The sequence below is a fragment of the Dipodomys merriami genome, unplaced genomic scaffold (genome assembly GCF_024711535.1).
Source record: "Dipodomys merriami isolate MVZ:Mamm:240054 unplaced genomic scaffold, mDipMer1.0.p SCAF_9, whole genome shotgun sequence".
Classification (NCBI taxonomy): Eukaryota; Metazoa; Chordata; class Mammalia; order Rodentia; family Heteromyidae; genus Dipodomys; species Dipodomys merriami.
Window position 1 is genome coordinate 62,638,263 of NW_027206512.1, and position 23,571 is coordinate 62,661,833.

The following is a 23,571-nucleotide window of genomic DNA, read 5'->3' on the forward strand; positions in this document are numbered from 1 at the left end:
AAGAGTAAGATTTATTAGGCTTTACCAGCATGAAAGATTAAACCAAAGGAAACTGTAGTCCAATAATTTATGGTTTATTACAGTACTTAGGGAGTGTTCTGTGGTGCAGCCCCTTCTTGAGTGGGGACCCTGGCTGTATTAATGGAATCCATGCCCACACTGACCTTCCAGTAACAAGCTTAAATCAATCTGAACTGCACACTTCCCCTGCCCATGCCTGGAGTGTCCCTGCCCCTCCCTGTGGCCACTCACATCCCAGGTTCCTAAGACACTGAGTCAAGCTCAGCGTCCCTCTAAAGAGCTTTCCATGACACCAGCCTACAGAAGGATGGTTAAAAAACAAAACAAGACAAAGTCTTGTCAGAGCTGGACACGGGGGGGGGGGGGGGGGGGGGCTCACGCCTCTAATCCTAGCTATGCAGGAGGCTGAGATCTGATGTAGAGGAGTGGCTCAAGTGGTAGAGTACCAGCTTTGAGCAGAAAAAGTGAAGGGACAGCGCCTAGGCACTGAGTTCAAGCCCCAGTACTGGTACAAAAAATGAACAAAATATAAATGAATAAAAAGACTTGGTCAGGAAGTGAATCTGTGGCTCAAGTGGCAGAGCACTAAACTTGAGCAAAAGCAGCTCAGGGACAGCGCCCAGGCCCTGAGTTCAAGCCCCAGGACTGGCACCACATATACAAAAGGCTTGTCAGTCCCAAAGTCTTTCCCTTTTACTTTTGGTAAGAAAGCTACCAAATTTCTTTTTGGTTGGCATTAGGTGTGAAGTCAGGGCCTTATGCTTGCTAAGCAGGCTTTCTGCTACTTGAGCCATGTCCCCAGAGCATCTGGAGATTTTGACCTCTGTAGTATTCTATAGACTCTATCTGTCCAGGTGTATTAGAGAAGCACCAAGGGAGAGTCTGGACATGGGAGGCCGGACTAGGGCATTAATGAGAACTGAATGAAAGGGAGACAGCCTCCTAGCGCTAGGCACTGGCATGCTAAAGTACTTAACTAAATTCTCATAACAACCCTAACAGATCTGATCATTATCTGACACTGATAGGATGCAATATAAAATAGTTATTAAATTAACAGGCTGAATTGACACTATTTACAGGTAAGAAATATTGGCCCACATACTATTCATTTTCTTTTTTTTTTTTGTCGGTCGTGGGGCTTGAACTCTGGGCTTGGGTGCTGTCCCTGCACTCTTCAGCTCAAGGTGAGCACTCTACTGCTTAAGCCACAGCACCACTTCCAGTTTTCTAGTTGTCTATTGGAGATAAGAGTCTCATGGACTTTCCTGCGCGGGCTGGCTTCGAACCGTGATCCTCAGACCTCAGCCTCCTGAGTAGCTAGGATTACAGGTGTGAGCCACCGGTGCCTGGCTGTACTATTCATTTTCTGACTGAGGTCTCTTGGTATATTTCCGGTTCTGTTTGGAGAGGTCCTTTCTATCTCCCTCCTCCCATTTGTTTAACCTGAATGACAATCTACTCATCACTTTGAAGGGAGGATTTAGGGTTTTAAACTCTGGATCTCAACAAGGAGGAAGGAGTGAATTGTGTTTGGACATACACATCTTGTTTAACTCTCCATACTCATGGTGTGTGCTTGCGCCTCTCAGAGCAACTCACCTTCTGTGCGGAGTTGCTGGATTGCTTCCGAGCAGGTCCTCATGAATATCTGCGCATCCTGGTCTATCTGGTCACGCTCTGTGTCTGTCATCCTCCCATAATCAGACATGATATGGCTGAAGAAGAGACAGGAAGGAAGTGAAAGGGCAGCCGTGAGGGACCACATAACCGAGGTGGCTCCCTGATCAAGTTCCATGTAAGCTGAGACTTGAAGGAGGAACCGGCCAAACTCACAGAGGGAGAATGGTCTAGAGAGCTGTGTGGGAAGATGTGAAAAGCCAGTTCACTGGGCTGGAGCTGCAGCCCTGTAAGGTTTGGAGCTCCAACCTGCAGTCACAGGAAATCCTAAGGCTGCTTGCTGGGTAGACTGTCAGGAGCAATCCATCCAGGTGCTGTTTGGAGATGGTGCGGGACAGGACTTGGGGGTCTTGACCTAACATATGAGAAAGTGGTTTGGGTGGTTGTTTTTCCATGACAACAAGCAATCTTTACAGCTCTCTCACACACAAAAGTCCTTGGAAACAAATTTATTTTCTCTGATATGAAGTAAAACTATCCTACAATCACTGGGCTGGTGAAAGCATTTACTTTCAGTAATTCAGGACCCTGGAGGCCCTGGTCCCCACCAGACTTCCAAGATCCTTAAAATGAATTCAGAGACTGGCACTTAGGACCTCTGGGTTCCTCTGTGCCTTTCTCACCTCTCGGCTACAACTAACACATCTGCCACTCACGCCATCTTACCACCTTTCCCCTTGTGGTTGTCCCTTCCTCCTGGCATGTTCTTTCCTCAGACAGCTGTATGCATATGTGGATATCTTACGTCTTTTAGGTGTTTATCCACGGTTACCCCCTCTTCATGAGGGCCCTAATAACCACCTTGTGAAACCGTGCCATTCCCAGCCTTTCCCATAATGAAAGGCAGTAAAACCTGATGCCTTGCTTTGCTTTTTGTCTGTGCCCTGTATGAGGCACAGCACCACCAAGGCAAGGAAGGACTTCTATGCTTTCTCTCTGCTAAACTCAGTGGGTGAGAGTGATGCCTTGCATTTAGCAAGCTGATAAATCAACAGTGAAGTCTTTTCTGAATGAACGGAATCCATGAGTAAGCCTGAACTGCAGAATGTGAGTTGACATAGCTACAACTATGTTTCCAATAATTTCCTCCTGAATGGACTTCCCCTTACCCAACTCCTGACGTCATCCCTCATCTAGGACCTTCTGTAAGAAAATTTAAGGCACAAATGAGCTGAGGACAGATCCCTGCATAGAAGAGAAGGGATGACCTACGCAGCTCCAGCCATCAGATCAGCACCCCTTCCCCCTGCGTGGCCTCTTCTCCACCCCTGCTCTGTCTACGCACTGTAAGGGGAGAGCTGGAGGAGAGAAGGAAGGCCACAGCCCCCTGGGGAACAGGTGGCCCTCTTCTTGGTGGAACCTGAAAGGTGAGAGAAGTACTCCTACTAACTAGTGTGGTTAACATGATATTATCTCTATCCGAGGCAGAAACCCAAAAGTGAGGCCCCGGCAGCAGGACCTCCCTTCCTCCTCCCCAGCTCTGCCATCAGATGAACGGCTCTTCTTCTGCAGGGAGCGAGTGTGTGGAGCAGAGAACCAGAAGCCTCATGCTGTTTCTGCTTAAGACAGAGGCCGAGCAGGTCAGGGCTCATCAATCAGAAAGCATCGCTTCCAAGTGAGCGTGCATTGCTCCACGGAGCAGACCTATAAATGCTATGTCCAAGGACATTAGATTAAATCTTTCTACCCCATATTTTGATTTAATAGAAACTCAGCTCAGTGAAACTGAAAAGGTCTAAAGGTTAATTTGATAAGATGGATTACTCCATTAGAAGGTGATACTCCTTCGGGACACATTATATATGTGCACTACTCCTCAATTGGGAAGCAGCAGTGTTGTTATTCTTTTAGCAGCAACAACAGAAACCAAGGAAGTTTTTCTCCCAAGTGGTATTATTTTGTTGCTAGGATATTGTGGAAAAGGTACATTGATCGGAAGTGGAGAAATTAATTTTAATTAAGATCATTCAGAGATCCAGCCAGAGGCTACCCAGGTTTCATGCTGTTCTGCTCTAATAAAATGGCATTACAAAAAAAAAAAGGCAAATGGGTCAATAAAGTCTGAGCTCCACAGTCTGGAAAAAATTATAGCCTCCTAATTATGTCAAACTAACAAAGGCTCCATAGCTCTGAAGGCATATTTCTACCATAGTCTTTCACTTCCATGATTATAGCCCATATAATGACCTGAGGGCAGGCCAAGGCCTGGCTAGAACATTCTCTGCATTTTGCTAAACGGAAAATAAAGAGTTTGTTTGGGAGCAAAAGCAGACTAGAGATCCCTGAGCCCACCACTGTCCTGTCACTATCACATCCCAGAGAGCTGCAGCCGTACAGCCAACCCCTGCCACCAGGCCACAACCATCAACACTGAGGCTTGAAGGCCAGCAGTCCCTCTCCGCTGCCACAGGGTCAAGGTCACCCCAAGGTGACCTTGAAGGTCTGGGTAACAGCAGAAAGAATCAGTGTGAGAAATAGATGAGACCTGGGTGCTAGTGGCTTATGCCTGTAATCCTGCTACTCAGGAGGCTGAGATCTGAGGATTGCGATTCAAAGTCAGCCCTAGAAGGAAAGTCCATGAGACTCTTATCTTTACTTAACCACCAGAAAACTGGAAGTAGTGTTGTGGCTCAAGGTGGTAGAGCACTAGCCCTGAGTGAAAAAGCTCAGAGACAGTGCCCAGGCCCCGAGTTCAAGCACCATGACTGACAAAAAAAAAAAAAAAAAAAAAAAAAAAAAGAAAAGTAAAGAAGAAAAAAAGAAAAAAAATGTATGAGTTCATCAACAATGATACTAAGGAAGATGTACTGTTCACAAAGCAGACCATAAGGAAAAGCCCGAGGAAGTGCGCTTCCCACCTGGGTGGGAAGTGTTGAAGGGGAAAAGGGGGTGTGCCTAGGAGTGTGTTATGTGTTATGTGTGCTATGTGGTAGAGCTCTAGTGCTTTTTGTAAAAGCACATAATCATGACAGACTATAAGCATACCCATGGCCTACACTGTCAGAGCTAAGCATCAGACAGGTGTATGGCGGTTCTGTGAAGTCCTACAAAGTCCTACAAAGCATCCATTTTAACAGCCTGTAAAATTAGTATTGGTCGTGCACACACCTTCAGAAATGAAGACACTGCCATCTAGTGTTAACTATGACTTGAACCAAGATAATTAGTTTAATGCACTTCAAAATACTACAAATGAAATGTAGTTAAAAGTACAAAATGATGTTTAGTGACTATTTAACATTCACCAGGGGTATAATTATTTTATCTGTTGGGGGGAATTTATATGAAGTTTTTTTTTTTTGGACTCAAGGACTCATGCTTGCTCAGCTGGTACTCTACTACCTGAGCCATGCCCCCAGCCCTGCTTTTCTGCTGGCTGTTTTAGAGATGGAGTCTTGTGAACTTTTCTGCCTGGCTTGGCTTCAAATCTTGATCATTTGGATCTCAGCCTCCAGAGTAACTATGATTACAGGCATGAGCTACTCCTGCAAAGTGTGTCCTTTTTTTTTTTTTTTTTGGTGAAAGCATATCATTTCTTTTGTATTCTCTTAACTTTGAGAGGAAGATTTCTGAAGCACAAACACCTTGTTCCATAAAGATAAAATCCTAGAAGGATGCTCCCAGGGAGGTCATCTATGGCTGACTCACCTTTGCCTCCAATTCACATGACGCATTTGGTGTGCCCACAGTACCCGCTGCACTGACACCGGATGCAAGGGTAGCCGAGGAAGTGCTAGCTAGAAACAAGACCCCCATCAAAGCATCCAACTGTGCCCGTGTGGGCTGAGCTGAAGGCTACCTCAGAAACTGCTGGCCAAAGTGTGCTCCCTCCCGCTCTCACCTTCTTACCCTCCCTCCCATGAGGAGTGGAAGCACCCCACAAAGATCTGCAGAATTAACAGATCACCTGCATGGTGAGCCATGCAAGCTGCACTGGTGAAAAAGATCAGGTACAAGTCCGTCTTTCCCAGGCAATGTGAGCAGGGGCAGAAGAGAAGCAAAGCACAGGGGTGGCAGGTAGACGGGTGTGTCTGGGAAGGGTCTGTCTCATTCCCTTCCTGTCTGTCTCTGTTTCCTGTTTGTCTCTGTTTCCTGGGGGCCTGTCTGGGAAGGGTCTGTCTCATTCTCTTCCTGTCTGTCTGTTTCCTGGGGGCCTGTCTGGGAAGGGTCTGTCTCATTCCCTTCCTGTCTGTCTGTCTGTTTCCTGGGGGCCTGTCTGGGAAGGGTCTGTCTCATTCTTTTCCTGTCTGTCTGTTTCCTGGGGGCGTGTCTGGGAAGGGTCTGTCTCATTCCCTTCCTGTCGGTCTCCGTTTCCTGGCTGCCAGGAGGTGGGAAGCTGGGCCGTGATGTTCTGTCTCACCTGGGGCACACAGCTATGGAGAAAGCAGACCACAGACTGGAGCCCTCAGCCAAATAGGTCTTCCCTTCTTTTAAGTTGTTCTCAGCTATTTGTCACAAGGATAAAAATAACAGCCATCACCAATGAGCATGGCAGTCAGAGTAGGAACAGAAATGGCAAAGTAGGGACATAAATGACAAAAGGGCCAAGAGAAGGACAAGAGGCAACAAGCGAGGCAGTCTGAGGACTGGAAATACTTCTGGCTGGCTGTGCCAGAACATGTGTTCCCAAGTGTGCACCAAAATATCAGATAAAATGACTGCACAAAACCAGCATGTATGGACTCTCTTCTAGTCCTCATCCACACAGCACACAGTGACAATCACCTCCCCAGCATTCGTGCTGTACTGAGTATTACAAGCAGGGTAGAGATCGGTCAATGTCCATATGAAAGAAAGGCTGAAATACTGCCATTTAATAGAGGGGACTTGGGCATCAGTGGATCAGGGGATCTGGATCCAGTCACCCAGGGAGACCAGGGACAGCTGCTCTGTAATGGGAGTTAAGGGGGTACAAATTTCCAAGAGACTGATAGTAGTCACAGGTCAAAGGTGTTAGCCAGGCAGAAGAACTGAGAAGAGGCTACCAATGGTATTCAGGTCATTATCACTAGAAAATGAGATACCATTTTATACTTTTACTTAAAATAGTTTAAAAAAGACTTTCCTTACTCAATGCTGGCAAGGATATGGCACAACTTTGCTACTGGGTATGTAAAGTCACTGTGGAAAAAAATGTGACCGCCGGGTACTGAACCACACATGGGAGTTTCTAAGTCATGCACACACACTGACATATGCAGAAGACAGTAATGTCACTCCCAGGGAGCTACTCAGGAGAAATGAACACGTATGTATGCTTCTCACAGCGGCTCCACGTGTCATAACCTCAAGCCACAAACAACACATACCCTGTCATATAAATGAATAGCCAAATCAGGTTAATTAGCACAGTAGCAAGGCACAGGCACAAATACAGGGAAAAGATCAAGTAAGCATGTTTTGAGAGAAGGCAGGCACACGAGTGTGCTCCCTGTGAGAAGAGAGGCCCTGGACTTGGTGACCAGAAGTTAAGAGTTAGCTCTGGAGAGTGACGAATGGAAACGACTCTCAGTAACTTCCTGATTTGAGCAGTGACTGGGGAGGAGGCTGAGGGTCCTGTAGACTCTGTGAGCTTGCTTCTCTACAATCTAAGAGTGAAGGAGGGTTCTCACACTTTTCAAAGGTTTCAACAAAACCAAATACGAACGTGCAGGAGGTGGACCTGGCCCTGGAAGCCTGGGGTCCAGAGAGCTGGCAGAGCCTGAGAGGTGGCAGTTACGTGACACAGAGAAAGTGAGTGTGCCAGACCTGAGGTGGAAATGGGTCAGGGCTCAGAAGCCGTGGGTATGGAAGAGCCAGAGCTCCCAGAGCTGTGGAAATCAGGTGGGCAGTGATGGGACAGGAACACAGGGAGGACAGCTAACCGCAGGAGGAGAGTGTCAGGAAGCTTCCTCCCCTGATCAAGGAGGGGAGCCGTGGGACAGGAAGACCACCACCGCATGTGCCCTGAAGCAGGACCCAGGCGGGTTGCAGCCGTATGGCTGGGGAGGGATTCTGGGAGGTGGGCTTGTAGTGAGGTCAGGGCCACGGCGTGCAGGCTGACTGCGTGCAAGCTGACTGCAGTGGGTGTTTGCAGTGATATCGCCAAGTCACGTTCACATAGAACACGGCTACTGAATGGAGAGAGGCCCTAGCTGCCAGAAGCCTGGGACATGACGTGAGTCATGTTAAATGATGACTAGTAGGACTCGGTAAAAGTACCCTAAGAAATAAAGGGCAAGCCAAAGTGGGCTTAGAGGACAAAAGGAAGAGAGGCGACCTGCAGGTCTGAACGGGTAGGGAAGGCATGGCCCAGGGACACAGAACCCAGGGGCGGGAATCCCAGTGCTCCAGGCTCAATCCCTACCATCATGCTGGAGCCCCAGCCACAGATGTGGGGACGAGTGTCATGGGCCAGAAGATGCCGGAACCTACAGAGCCAACAGAGCAGGGCCTGGGGGACACAGGCGCAGCAGAGCCTGCCCCGGCTCAAGAAGCTCTGCTTTACTGCCAAACCCTTTACAGCTCCAAAAAGTCCAACACAAGCACAAAAGCTAATGGGATGCAGACACAGAGGGGAGACAGATACCCAAGACACTCACCTGTAAGCATTGATATAATCCTTCCTGTGTTCCAGAAGAAAATCTCTCAGTTTGCCAATGTGAGAAATCTAAAGTTAAAAAAGAAAGCAAAGGTTATGGAGATACATAACATGTTGTACATCTCAGTTAATGGAGAACAGTATGCAGCAGAAAAGATTTTGCAACTTATACATGACAAAAATTTGGTTTTAATTTTTTTGTGTTTTTGAGGAAGGGTCTCACTAGGTAGCCCAGGCTGGTCTTGGACTCTTCTTGATCCTCCTGTCTCAGCCTCTCAAGTAGCTGGAATTACAGGTAGGTACTACCACATCTGGCTCACTTTAATTTTTGACTCTCATATAGTCAATCATGAGTTAACTCTCCTGGGTCCAGAGTTAACAGTTTCTCTACATCTAACTGATATGGTCTATGATTCAGAAACAGAGATTTATGAAATTAGCATATGCTAGTTATTTAGTTCACTGTGACATCTCCATACATGCATACATGTATCCTGATCACCCACTGCCCCCCCCGCTCCCTCAAATCAATTGCAGCAGGTTTCACCATTCCATTTTATTCCTCTTCTGTTTTAGTAACACGGTTCTACTTCATACATGTGTCTAAAGTACATGAACTCTATTGTCTCATTTGCCCTCTATTGGTTCTCCTCACTCCCATTAGTACCGAACCCTCCCCCACCAAGCCCAAGAGCAGCCTGGTATACTTTGCTGTCATTTGATTTTTGTGTGTGTGTGTGTGCTGGTCCTGGGGCTTGAACTCAGGGGCTGGGTGCTAACCTTAAGCTTTTGTGCTCAAGACCAGCACTCTACCCCTTGAGCCACAGCTCTATTTCCAGCTTTTTTTTTTTTTTTTTTTTGAAATTATAAAGGTGACGTACAGAGGGTTAGTTTCCCAAGTCAGGTAATGAGTTCCTTCCTTCTTTCCTCCCTCCCTCCTTCTCTTCTTTCTTTCTTTCTTTGTCAGTCGTGGGGCTTGAACTCTGGGCCTGGGTGCTGTCCCTCAGCTCTTCAGCTCAAGGCGAGCACTCCACCACTTGAGCCACAGCGCCACTTCTAGTTTTCTGCTGGTTTACTGGAAATAAGCGTTTCACAGCTTTTCCTGCCTGGGCTGGCTTCGAACCTCGATCCTCAGATCTCAGCCTCCTGAGTAGTTAGGATTATAGGTATGAGCCACCAGCGCCCAGCATGCGTACATTTCTTTTTGGACAATGTCATCCATTCCTTCACTCTCTTCCTGGCAAAGCCGTCCTTTCCTTTCCTCTCTCCCAGGTTTTCCCTCCTGTTCCCACCCAGGAGTTGTATAGTTCATTTTCAACACAGTGTCTACTGAGGACCACTGCTGCATTTGTTTTGCCCTTGGTCGCTACGTTTCTGTGCATATCTAGCTTTTTTGGTAGTTAAATGGGGATGAGAGTCTCATGGACTTTGCTGCTAGAGGGTGGCTTCCAAGTTTGAGCCTCAGATCTCAGCCTCCTGAGTAGCTAGGATTACAGGCGTGAGCCACCACCGCCTGCCACCATTTGCTTTTCGAAAGAGATGACTTCAAGGACTGTAGCGATAACACTGGCCTGGTAATGACACAGCATGAATTCCATAAATGCTAATTCCTTTCTTGTGGTCTAAATAGCTGACATTACAGACAAGTGTTCCTTCTCACGTGTTCCAGAGGGTGGATTTTAAGGCTGACACTACAGGTTCATCAACACAGCCCTGAGAGCAGAAGTAGAGAAAAAAGCCAGAGAGCCACTGATTCCTACACAACAGATCTCCCTCCTCCTGATGACCTGCCCGCGTGGATGAGCAAAACAGTATCGGTGTGAGCGCTGTTCCTGTGATGGCCCACTGCATCTATCCATGTCACACGTTGAGTGTGAACCTAGAGATTCAAAAATGAATGCAGAAAAAGAGGTAAGAAGAAACCTCAGGACACAGCTGCCAAGGACAGAGTGTTTCAGAAGGCAAGAATGGCCAGGCAGCGGTGGAGGGTGTCTGTGCTCTGCCCAGTGCTCACCGGAGTGTCCCATTCCCCCCCCCCAACCCCCGTCCTCCGGACATGCCCACGAGGCCCAGCCTCAGAAAGACTGCTGATCTTTTATCTTCCATAAAGTTTTTCTGTCCATGCCAAGGCGGCCTAATTTTTCACTTTGCTCTGAAATTAAAGGGACTTCTACCCACCACCTACTTGGGCTTCACCATGCCTGGCCAGGTGTGCCCCACCTAGCCTCCTCTCTATCAGCGACACTATGAGCCGAGTGCAAGTCTGCAGGGCGTTCCTGGTGTTCTAGGCCCAGGGGGCCCAGGTGATCAGCAAATGTGTGTGGGCAGATCCAGTGTCTAAATACACAACAGTACTTATTATCACAACAGAGAGACATAGTGGGCCAGCGAGGTTCAGCTAAGGTTTCCCACAGTGTCTAGGCTACTATTAAGGTTCAGAAAGAGCCCTAAGGCATTTGAAGGCATGAATTAAGACAAAAATAATATGGCGGCCATATTCATTTACTTAGTGGACAAACAATAGTTGAGTCTAGCCAGGGCAGGCACTACTGATCTTCCCAAGGACCCTGCCTTGGGCGCTGAGGACAGTTCTCACTGTGGAGTTTGGGAAAGTGAACCTCACTGAACCAGCTAACTCACACAGAGCTCAGACAGAGCTCAGACACGGGCTCAGTCTATGGCCATCTCTAGTGTCACTACACTGCCTTCCTTGTGTCCCTCCTTCCACCTTCCCATGTCCCTTCTTCCTGTTTTCACTCAAGCTGCATCATGAAACCTGACTCTTAAGTCTGTTGGAGAAAAAATAATGTAAGAGGTGTGGAAGCAAGGTTTCACCAAATCGCACGCAATATACAATCAAGTGATTTAGTTCCACACTTTTCTGGGGGTTGTTTTTAACAAAATGGATCACACCGTCTGCAGCCAGGGGACAATGCAGAGCGAACAGCACCGACCCTCTCTGAAGCTCCGGGACAACGCAGCGCGAACAGCCACACTCTCAGCCCACCCAGGATGTGGCTCCTGCACTAGCTTCATAGGTCATCAAACAAGTTATTTAAACTCCTTTTTAAAACTATTGGTATTCATCTGGTTCATTCCTTTCTTTTTCTGAAGGCAAGGTGACTTCATTTTTAGATGACTGTATTTTATGTGTGAGCTGGTCTAGGGCCTCGGTGCTGGCCCTGTACTTTTGTTCAATCAAGGCTAGTGTTCTAACCACTTGAGCTACCGGTTCACTCTCAGCATTTTGGTGGTTAAGTGGAGATGAGAGTCTCATGAACTTTCCTGCCTGGGCTGGATTTGAATCTGGATCCTCAGATCTCAGCCTCCTAAGTAGCTAGGATTTCAGGTCTGGTCTACCAGCATTAGCCTGGCTAATGGCAGTATTTTAATAAGGCTCACTGCTTAAGTCACCAAAGCATTGAAACTCTCTACATAAGACACTGCCATGAAAGCAAATTGGCTATAAAGCAGTAGTGATATAGTGCCTGTATTAAATGTGTTTGACAGGGAGAAGGAAAGATATACATATTACTTGTCCTTCCATACAGAAATGTTTTACTGTGCAGGAATGAAAGACCTCTGAGTGAGCCTGTGAGGCCTGGTACTGGGTGCATCTGCTCTGACACAAGTACACTGCGGAGCCTAGTCAGGACAAACTGCAAAACCAAGGGTGTCTGAAGGGTCTGCCGTGTACTCCATTTGCGCATGAAGTGCCGGCTCAAAGCAGAACCCGCAGGTACCAGGAACATGGGAACATGGATACGTGTCTGGTGGCACGACTTGGAGACCTCAGGAAATCATAAGGAACTGTCTACTTTGTTTGGCTCGAGGTTTCAGCGCCCTGTTTTGGGGCTGGTGGCAAGGCTGAACATCTTGGTGGTTGGGCATGTCACTCATGGCAGCCAGGAAGCAGAGAGGCAGGAAAGGGGCTGGGATAAGGGACAGTCTTCAGACACATGCCTGTGATGGACTTACAAGTAGACTCACTGTGCTGGGAGCTTACCAACCCACTGATGAAGGCTGCACCCACAGGACCCCATCATCTCCCAACAGCGCCCCCAGCGCCCGAGTCTGCAACTAGGAGCCTTCTAAGAGGACGCTTCACACCCAAATTCCACCCCTTTGCTTCCTTACTACTTTCTTTTCTTTTTTTTGGTCAGTCGTGAAGCTTGAACTCTAGACCTGGGTGCTGTTGTCAGCTCTTCAGCTCAAGGCTAGCGCTCCACCACATGAGCCACAGCGCCACTTGCAGTTTTATTGGAGATAAGAGTCTCACAGACTTTGCTGCCTGGGCTGGGTTTGAACCATGATCCTCAGATCTCAGCCTCCTGAGTAGCTAGGACTCCAGGCATGAGCCACCAGCGCCCAGCTTCCTTACTATATTTTCTAAATGCCATGTTACAATTAGTAGGCACAGTATTTATAATTAGAAATGCTTTAAAAAGAAAGGCTAAATCCTCCAGGTGCTTCCTGACTAAAACTGAGCATGTATAGCTTCCTCCTGCTTTCTCCTGGCTCACAGCCATCTTCCCCAGGTCCTAATCCTCGTCTTTGACTTACTCCTGGCTCCTAGGGATTTCAGGTCTGGCTACTAAGTGCCTTCTCTGACTCCCAGGCCATATTAAGGGCCCCCTGTAAATGCAGAGTGATGTCACCTATTTGTTTTATATTGTTTACATGTCCATCTAACATAGCCGCACAGGAATACATACCAGCACAAAATAGACATTTATGATTACTTAATGCTCTAAACTGATTTGGTTTCCTATCCCCTTCAAGAAATAACAAGAGGGGGCTAGGAATGTGGTTTAGTGGTAAGAGTTCTTGCCTTGCATGTATGAAGCCCTGGGTTTGATTCCTCAGTACCACATAAACAGAAAAGGCTGGATGTGGTGCTGTGGGTCAAGTGGTAGAGTGCTAGCCTTGAGCAAAAGAAACTCAGGGATAGTGCCCAGGCCCTGAGTCCAAGTGCCAGGAATGGCACAAAAACGAGAAAGAAATAAGAGGAGTCAGGTGCCTACCTACTTAGGAGGCTGATATTTGAGAATTATGGTTCAAAGCCATCCTGGGCTGGAAATTTCTGAGACTCCTGTGTACAATTAGCCAGCAAACAGAAGTAGAGCTGTAGCTCAGGTGGCAGAACACTAGCCTTGAGTATCAAAGTTAAGCGATAGGCACCAGGCTTGGAGTTCACAAGTGAACAAGAAAGTAAGATAGGACGGCCAACATGGCAAGCCACCTGCACACTCCCCACTATCCACTAGATGGCAGCATAGATAGCAAAGGGGAAGCAGTACCAGGCTCATAGAAAAACAGCCACTTTTTCCTCCAAGGGTTTTTTTTTTTTTTTTACATTTTCTTTGGTGCCTTCTTTTTGATTTGGAATCAAAGGAGTCCTTGAGGTTAACCATACAGCAGTGGCTTTAGCTGGAACGGCGTTGTTTTACACACATGTATTGTGCACTTTGGGGGAGTCCAGGAAGATGAAACACTGTTCTGAGCAGAGTGGACACAAAGGGAGCCTGGGAGGGGGCTGCCGGCTGCCATCTGCCATTGCAGGCAGCAGACCCGGCTTTGTTTATGAGTGTCCCCACACAACAGCCTGGTGAGCTGCTCCTTCGTGGCTACTTTGTCAATTACCCAAAGCAAGAGAAACTGTAAGGCAGAGCCCTGGACAAAACGGTGGGATTCTTCTCAAAGAATGGCTGGGTTTTAGCAGTGGGCGAGTTCAAAGCAGTGGACGAGTGTCTTTTGCTGATCACAGCACTGGTTTGACTTCCTCCCCCCTCCCCGGGCCAGGATGACAGGAATTCTGTTCTGCTGGCATTCACAACACTTCCAACAAAGACCTGATTGATTATGAAACACTAAGTACCGATTTGCATAATTTGCCTCTGCAAGAAGCAAGCATTGTTCAAGATTAAAGAGACTCCAGTAGGTCTCTCTGGCATATTGTAAAAAGTTCCCAGTAACACAGAATCATTATTCTCCTTCGTTCAATCAGCGGACAGCGCAGCGCAGCGCGAGCGGCTCTGCGTGGCAGGCAGCCGGGAGGCACGGGCAGAACCTCCGCCGCTGCACACACGCTTGCCAGCGACTGATAAGCTGAAATGATTTTCACAAGGATCGTGTTCCGGAGTTTAATTCACGGCCCACTAACTACATTCCAAAGTTAAGCTCTCTTCCATCTTAACTGAAAAATACACACTATCCAGGACTGAAAGTCTGAGTTAACTGTTCAGAACTCAGGCACCGGAGCTGCAGCAGGCGGCGTCCAAGCCCGGCCCCTTGCAGGAGGGGGTCCCGGTGCGGACAGCTGGCTCCTTAGCAGGCCTTGGAAGCCCCTCCCTTGGCTTCCAGAACACCGCTGTCCAGGTTGCTCTGTTAAACCCATAGCGGCTTTTCCTGCCTTCCCTGGTTAGCTTTTCTGCCTATGCTAACCTCTGAGGCGGACGGCGGCCAGTTCAGCCCCTGGCTCTTCCTTTACACTGCCTTTCCATCCACCACGTTCTTTGCTATGCCCACAGGGCACCGGCCCCGCCTCACCTTCTTAAACATCTGCCTAAGGAGCTGCTTCCCCTCCTGCGTGGCACACAGGCCCTTTCTTCCTCCCTTCCCTTGCCTCCTCCTGCAGCTCCTACTTACTATTTTTACCTTTCTGGTTGCATAGCACTGGCTAGGGGGTGCACAGAGGATAATACAAGTGGCTGACTGCCCCCTGCCCCGATCTCAAGACAAGCAGGACTGGGAAACCCCTAGCTGAGGAGCCCACAGCCCCTATCCCCCGGATCAGGTTCAGAGCATTCGGGTGCACCTTGGTGGTTAGCGTGCTTGCCCAGTACGTGTCACCGCTCAGCACCGGGAGAACCTGGTTCGGCTTCGCTCTTGCCTACGCTTGATGTCGCAGATGCTTCACCCAAGGCTGCACTGTGGCTTCTGGTCCTGTTTGTTACCCGAGCGCCGTGCTCGGGCCTCTCACACCCTCTGTGCCTCCCAGCCTGCACTCACGCTGTGCCACAGGAACCATTGCCTCTCTTGCTCCGGACTTGGGGTTCCTCATGCCATTCTAGAGGTGCAAGGAGCCAGGAGGACTGTACCTCAACTAGAGCACCTTTCCCAGAAGCACGGGAAACAGTGCCATTTCCTGGCTACTGTAATTCTGATCACTGTTCCATTAAATATATCTTAATTAGAAACCATCAATACAGAAAATGGAAGAGAATGGGATTGAAAAAAAAAAGTCTGAAGCAACAGATGCCCAGCCCAACTGGGTGCAGATGCCCTGATAGTTTTTTTTGTTTGTTTATCTATTGATGGTGCTGAGATTTGAACTTTGGGCCTTGTGCCTGCTAAACAGGCATTTACTCCTTGAACCACACCTCCAGCCTTCCTGACAGTCCATCTTTAAAAGGCTTCCTCTATACAAATACGATGAGAGACTTTACTAATTATTGCTTTCTGGACTCAAATTCACTCCACCCCTCCCTTACCCTGCCTAGCAACCCAACCCAAAGCAAACAATGGGGCTGGGAGGACGCTCTGCTGCTCCGGCTTCGGCTTCGGCTTCGTGAGTCTGTCTGTGCTCATTAATAATCACTGCTTTCTCTTCCGTGCACTTGACAAATACGTGAGGCTCAGCGTGGGCTGGGTGGGCTGGGTGCACTGTGGGAGAAGGAAATGCGGGAGGAGAGAGGGAGGAGGCCAACAGGACTGGCAGTGTCAGCTCAAGGTCCCAGCCTGGGCAGCCCAGCCTGGCCTCGAGGCTGGGTGAGGGAATGTGCAAAGGATGGATTTTAGCCCGACAGCCCGGGGTTCGGCTCCCACCACTGCCCTTCACAGCGAGATGACCTGGTCCCGTTGCCTTGTCTCTCTCCAGCCTTTCTGGTGAGGAGCACATGAGCCAACGCCACTGAAGCACGTCTAAGTGGCCGATGAGAATCATGTCTGTAAACACAGACGCATGGCCAGCACGGGCAGGTGTGCAGTCCCCCCAACTTCTCTTTCTTCATCCTGGGCTGACCCTGATCCAACCCGAGACAAAGCTGCACACACTCTGTGACAAGTGGAACTTCCAAAGGACAACTGTTCCCATCATCCACCCCAGATTTCTAGATGCCATGGGCTTTTCCTTGCTGTTCATGAAGCATCAGTTGTTATACCATAATGCAGAGCAGCAGCTCATGCTGGGTACCAGCAGAACAGGGGTTTCTAAGTTCCCAAGCAGGCAGCAGCCACAAACGGAAATCCCTGACTGACGGCTTAGCCTCAGATGGAAGCAGGAACTTCCTTATTATTCACCGACTCAGGTCCAACACTGGAATCTCCCGCCATCAGGTTTCAGTGGACCATGGGGCCTTCAACCGACTCACTCCATTTTGACTCAACCTGCCTTTATCCCCCGTGCTGTCTTGAAAGCAAAGGCAGTGGTGGATGGTGAGCCTGGAGGAAGGGAGCAGGTGTCACATCCAGGAACATGAACTGGGAGCCAGTTCCGTGACGTCAGTCACTGCTCTGAACCAAGGCTCCTCACTGTGAAGGTCACCCCAAGTCCAGCCCAGCCCAGCGGTTCCAAGGCAATGTCTGATGATCAATCAGCCTAAGAGCTCCTACGGCCTGTCCTCTCACAGGCCAGGCTCTTTCCTCTCCTGTCAATGCTTTCCAGCGTGAGTCTCAGGTTCCCAGGGCTTGGGAGCCTCATTTGTCAAACGTATCTGACCTACAGTTGTTCAGCCACGGAACTGTGGAAAGTCTGGCTTTAAGAAGTACATGTCAAAAAAGGCACACAAAAATACCTAACAGAAGGTCTGCATGACAATGTGTAAAAGGCAGCTAATTTGGACACACTGTCCTAGTGGCCAGGCGACCCTACATAGGAATGGCTTTACAAGTGCAGGTACCTGAACAGAAGGCCCGTCAGAGACAGGTGCGGGCAAGTAAGCAGTGCACTGTCCCGTCAGTAAGTGGTGTGGCAGTATCTGAAGCTAAGCCTGCAGAAACTCCATTCTTCTTACTTTTCAGCTACTAAACCTAAAATCTCAAATTTCACCTCAAACTTGTTTTTATATATATTAAAAATGAGCAGTGTAGCCGGGCACCGGTGGCTCATGCCTGTAATCCTAGCTACTCAGGAGGCCAAGATCTGAGGATCACAGTTCAAAGCCAGCCCGGGCAGGAAACTCCGTGAGACTCTTATCTCTAATAAACCACTAGAAAACCAGAAGTGGTGCTGTGACATATGTGGTAGAGCACTCGCCTTGCGCTGAAGAGCTGAGGGACAGCGCTCAGGTCCAGAGTTCAAGCCCCACAACCGACCAAAAAAAAAAAAAAAAAGTAGTGTACAACTCAAATGTGAGTTTCACTTTCTAGGAGGATTATACATTTTTGTTTAAATTCCTTAAGGAAACCTTACAAAGAGTCCCAAATATCTAAAGCATAGTTTTGGATCTTTTTATGAGGGCAGTGATACCTCTGAGACTGACAGAAGCTATGCATCTAAAACAACAAAAACAAAGACAAACCATCCTGCCTCCCATTTTGAGTTTCAGAAACTCTTATTTGTCTGGGGCTAGGTTAAAAAACTGTGGTCATGAATGTGGTTCAACACACACACACACATACACACATGCATGAGAGAGGGGGGTGGGGTGAGGGTGGGAATAATCCTGCATATACCAGCATCAGCATGGACCAATTGTTACATGGACCAATCCAGTGCGGCAATACAAATTCTGTCCAGGAGGGGGTGCTCTCCACCACACTGTTCCCCAGCAAACAGTACAGTACATCAAAATGACGACAGCCTGTTTTAAGATGATTTGTCTCTTGAGGATATACATTTGGTTTAAGTTTCCACTGCAAAGCTAAAGTTCTTAAGATAGGTCATGCGGATCAATTGCTCCTGTAATCTGAAACTCAAAAGAGCAAGTAATATCTAAACAAGGGGAGAGGTGGCCTGGGCTTACAAGGGTCTGTCTCTAACAACCAGGAGACAGTCTGCCTGGCTACCTCTAATCTCACCATCAGAACTGTTACCTTGTTCAGCTTCTGCTTCACATCAGCACGAGAATGGCAACTATGAGTGGCACAAAGGGAGGACATTCAACTTCTATATGGCCTGATAGGGGCCAATAATTTATACTACACAGAAAACTGTGATCCCTTTCTAACCCCAGGAGCAGAAGGGTTCTGCTCCGTTCAAAGTGACTTTTTCCTTTTAGTAAAGACATAAGCAAAAGAATATCCGTTTTTATCCTGAAGCTCTGAGAAACAGGTTTGGTAACAAGATATACAAGCAGGTCTCCAAAGCCACCCCTCGAGTAAGAGAGTGGGGTAACATGCAGAGCGCATTGCAGTAATGCAACTGACTCCAAGGCCTTGCTGCAGCACTCCCTGTCTTCAGAAAACACACATTCCTTTCCCCCATTATGGTCTCCTGTGGACTAAATAAGGCATGAAAGTTAAGAGGACTTGAATACATACACACAAACACACTAAGACAGAAAATACTGTTTCAGGGAGTAAGTTACAACACCATCTTAACTCAGTGATTTCTAGAGTTTAAAGAAACTGTAGCAAATTGTAAACTGCTACATTTTATGAAATGACCACTTGTCTGATTAAACATGCACTGTTATTAAAATGCTCAAAATAAGGTAAGATTTAAGGGCTGGGAGGCAGCTGAACGGGATGGCCATCAGAGCACACGCAAGGCAGCACAGATCCCTGGGTTCAACGCCCGGCACTGCGCAATCCTATACTTAGTTCCTAATGTAATATTTGCTAGAAAGAAAAACTAGAAAAATAATCCTTTGGTCCTCAGCAGTACTCTCTGGACCTCGACTGTGAGAATTTTTATGTTACTTTTAAGAATTATTATTTTACTTGGACATAAAAAAACATTTTAGGACCTATACTTGGATTTTAGATCCCAAACTCTATTTGAAAGCTTTAAAAGTATAACTAGTATATACAATTTAAATTCTTTAAAAGTTTTTTCCCCTAGGTCATTAATTAGGTAAAGCATCTGAAAAACTCATATATAAAAATTTCCATTCTTCCTAATCTATTAGTGAATTTTACATAAAATCTCTATTGATCTGTGTTCTAAAAAAGTCACTAAAATGTAACCCTGACCCCTAACGACTGTGTGCAAGGAGACAGTTTGTACCAAAGAAAAGAAAGTGAAAGAATGCGTGAGCAATCCTGCCAAAGTTCTGCAGGAACCAGCGCTGGACACGTTTCTGAATGTCTGCAAGATCACTCCCAGATCCCCAGAAACCACCAGGCAGAAACATACACATTGCCCCAGGAACCAGGACGTAAACACCGAGCACAAACACCCACTTGCTATCAGGAGGTGACTTTTGGAACAAATTTGACTTTTAAAACAAATGACAAATTAAGTTTTTCAACTGCTTTTTACCTATACCCTGATACATTTCAGTAATTTTTGATATTTCCTTCTTTATATAATCTCCATATATATTTATTTTGTTAAGGTCCAACTTTATGGCAAACTCAATGTTTTGGTTTTAAAGACAGAAGTGTGTATGTATGTATATATATATATGTATATATATGTGTGTGTATATATATATATATATATATATATATATATATATATATATTTGCTCTTAATTAGAAAGGGCACTTAGGAGACTCCTCTAACCCATCTATTTTCAAAACTTCACATTGAAAAATTCATACTGAACTTTTATTTTGAATTGTAACCAAGGCCTTTGTCTGCATGAGAAAACATTATTAAAAGTTACATCTGACTTTAATAGAGGTCCTAATTTGCTTCTGCATGTTTACTATCAAATTCTAATCATGACTTTCACAAACTTATTTATACTTTCACACAGTGTTCCCCACGTAAATAAAAAAACCACCAAAAACCATGGGAAATGTTTTGCTTGAAAGATAAAAGCAAATTGGTCCAAATGTACGTTTGCAATAATCAGTGTTTACTTTGTTGTTCAAACATTCAGCTTATAGCATTTTCAATATCCACACACAACTTAATTTTGTCTCTTAAAAAGAAAAAAAGAGGGCAAGCGGTGGTCTTTCCCTGTGCTGTCCTCAGAGGGCAGCTGTTTTCTGCAGGGCTTCCTGATGGACAGGCACAGCCCGGCCCCGGGTCCCTGTCCCGCACCGTGCTGCTCCTTTGCACCTTCAGTCTGCATATTTTATGTCTACTTGCATTTTTTCTAGTAAAATGAGCCCTATCATGTGAGGCTTAATAAACATTTTAGTTAACAAAAACAGCCAAAGACAGAATGAAAAGAAGATAAAGATTAGCTTTACATATTAAGATAAATATTTTTTCCTCTCTAAGTAGAAAATCTAAGAAAATCTGCAGATTTTCTACAACATACATAAAAATATCTCAGACTAATCTGGGAACAATTTATCAACTAACATTATCTACTTAAAGAGAAAGAGCATTTTGGATAAGCAAACACTGGGGACTATTTATATTGCTAAGCCATGTATTTAAAAAAATAATAGTTAAACACTCTAAAGAGTGTCTGTGATGTAGTTAATCCACAAGCCCAGTGGTTCTGTTAAATTCTAGAGAAAGAAATTTCTCTTACAGAGACTCCAAATGAAAGGCGAAGAAATGAATAAAGAAATACTTCCCAACAGAATGAACATATTTCAAGTCTGTACGATTGACAATGGAAACATTTTTTTTAAACCATTTAAAAACAAAAGTCTCCTGACAAGAGACTATGGTTTTGAAGTACATCACACCCAGGTCCCCGGCCCCGAATCCAGGTTCATTTTTTAAAATGAGGTCTATTTCCTGTAATTTTAGATATTTTAGAGTACAATTATTTTACATTTTTATGATGCCTTTGGGGTATCATTACAAATATTTTTATGTGTTTAAAGTAAGGAAAGTAAAATTAAGTAATAGCTTCTCTTAAAGGGAGCTGTCAACTCTCTTGAACAAAAATCTTTGTTTTAAAGCAATCTAGAGATTTATATCCCTAGTAACCATAGAAATTAGTCTTAAGCTTTAGGGGAAAAAAACAGCATAAAGTGCTCTTTATTTAATTAAAATCAGATCTGTGCTCTTAGAAATAAGGACCTTCTTTTGAACAGAAAGAATTTTCCACAGAGTATAATTCTTTTTGGACTCGAGGTAGCACTCTGATAAATTAATCGAACACATTCAATTGATTCTTGAACGTGTGCACAGAGCGTTAAATGCCGTTGGAAAGGACTGGCTCCACAAGTACGTCACTGGAAACTTCCTAAGAAAGGAAAGTGAAACGCAGGGCTCCCAGCGGGGCTTGCTTATCTGGGTGTGAGCAGGGTAGAGAGCTAGTGGGTAAGGAGAACGGATTGCCCCTCCCCCCCCACCGCCCGTGGCATTCACAGCGGGAGTCATGGTGTCACTGGAAAGTGAAATGAGTCCTTCAAGGTGACGAGCCATCCACACATCACCACAGCTGCACTGGTGGCTGCTACTAGATCAAGGACGCGGGCCAGATCTGCGTCCTGTTATCAGCCGAGACTAGTTTCCTGGGGACTCAGAATGCAGGAGGAATGGCTGGGGAGTCGGCAGGCCCTTCTGCCCAAGCTTCCAAAGAATGTACACGGGCACCAGCACTCGTTCTCCGATGGTTTGAAAACGTCAAAGTTTTCAAGGCTTATGAAATTCAGATGCTGAAGAAATCTGTAAATACTACCAAATTTGATTAACTTTTATAAGATTTAAACTCTGTAGCTTCAGGTTTTTCTCCACATAATGATTTTAAAACTCAGCCACATTCTGATTCTCATTATTATATTTTTTGAAATGGCCCGTTTGGAAACAAAGATATTGCTGATCAGGTCATGAAACAAATATTGAGTTTCTGCAAAGTGGTCACAGAGTGTATTGCGAACACTGAATTTCAGTCCAAACACAACTACTGCAGCTCTCAGATAATCAAAATCTTTGAAGAGGCCAAAAGAAGTGCTGTGCTACCCAAGATTGGGCCCTGTGAAGAATGCTAGCCATGCACTCACCATCCCCTCCTGTAAGCAACCCGGCTTTGGGGAAAAAGTACAAGCATTTCCTGCCCACATTATTCAGGCTGACTTCACACGCCTGCCCAGGGACATTTTAATAAGCATCTGCGAAAATCAAAACATCTTGTTATGTGTAATGAGGTACAGAAAGGGACAGAGGATAGTAAGGAATTCTAAATGATACCAATTGGTAGTTTTCACAGCTTAACTGACACCACAGTGTTTGCCTAGGTTGTTCTACAAATGCTTCCTCTATCGTGAAGAGTATGGGCTTGCTTATTTGTTTATTATTATTTTGAGTAGTGGGGTAGAAGTCAGAAATTCATATTCCAATACTCCTTTCTCTTCATAAACATTGTCACAGCAGTTAGTTCCCAGGTTAAACAACGCACATTATCTACCAGTGAATTTCCACTCTGAATTCAAATGATAATAATCAACAATGCTAGAACTATATGAATGTATGCTGAAGTCTCAATAGGAAACTATACTTATACATAATACTTTAAAAATAATCTTAAGACATCATATGCCACTGCAAAGTTTTCACAATGTGTTGGTTAGCAAGGACAAAATGTCAGTGTCGCACTAGCTGTGCAGATGGAGGGGTTTCCCTGACCCCCAACTCGTGGAAAACATAAGACCTCTGCTTTCACAGGGCCACGAATTCACGGGGAGCTTCCTGGGTTTAACTCCTCTTCTTCTCATGCAGTCAAAACCAGCAGGCAAACACGTATTCTTTCCTTGACCCTCCTCAACCTCGCATCTCACAATGGTCCCTGTTAGGATTTTATCTAACAGGCAAAACTTTCTACTGGGATCAGGTAATCTAGTTGGCAGTCATCCTGGGATTTCTCACACATGTGCACAAGGGTCCTGCGGTGAGTAGTGTGGGTTTGGTTTGGCGATGAGGTCTCACTACCCAAGCTGGTCTTGAACTATTGACGCAAGCAATCCCACCACAGACAGGCATTAGGACAGAATGAGCCCATAGACCACATCTGAGCTGACAGAGCACCCTTACTCAAGTCTCTCTTCTCTAGATCTCTAAGTCTATCCAATTCTCAAAATGCCATAACTTCATGCATTTGGCTGAAAATGGAATAGTATATTTTCAAGTGATATTTCATAACCAACTCTTTTTTTTTTTTTTTTTTTTGTCGGTCGTGGGGCTTGGACTCTGGGCCTGGGCGCTGTCCCTCAGCTCTTCAGCTCAAGGCGAGCGCTCTACCACTTGAGCTACAGCGCCACTTCCGGTTTTC

The 23,571-nt window shown here is 46.2% G+C and overlaps 1 protein-coding gene across 1 annotated transcript in view; it reads right to left on the reverse strand.

Annotated features, from left to right (window-relative positions):
• The window catches only part of Stx18 (syntaxin 18), an 86,422-nt gene that overhangs the window by 22,321 nt on the left and 40,530 nt on the right, over positions 1 to 23,571 (reverse strand). Inside the window, exons 2-3 of the mRNA XM_070012814.1 lie at positions 8,283 to 8,350; positions 1,624 to 1,739 (exon numbers count right to left, since the gene is read on the reverse strand). Of these exons, the coding sequence (XP_069868915.1) occupies positions 1,624 to 1,739; positions 8,283 to 8,350 (184 nt within the window). The remainder of the gene's footprint in view (positions 1 to 1,623; positions 1,740 to 8,282; positions 8,351 to 23,571) is intronic.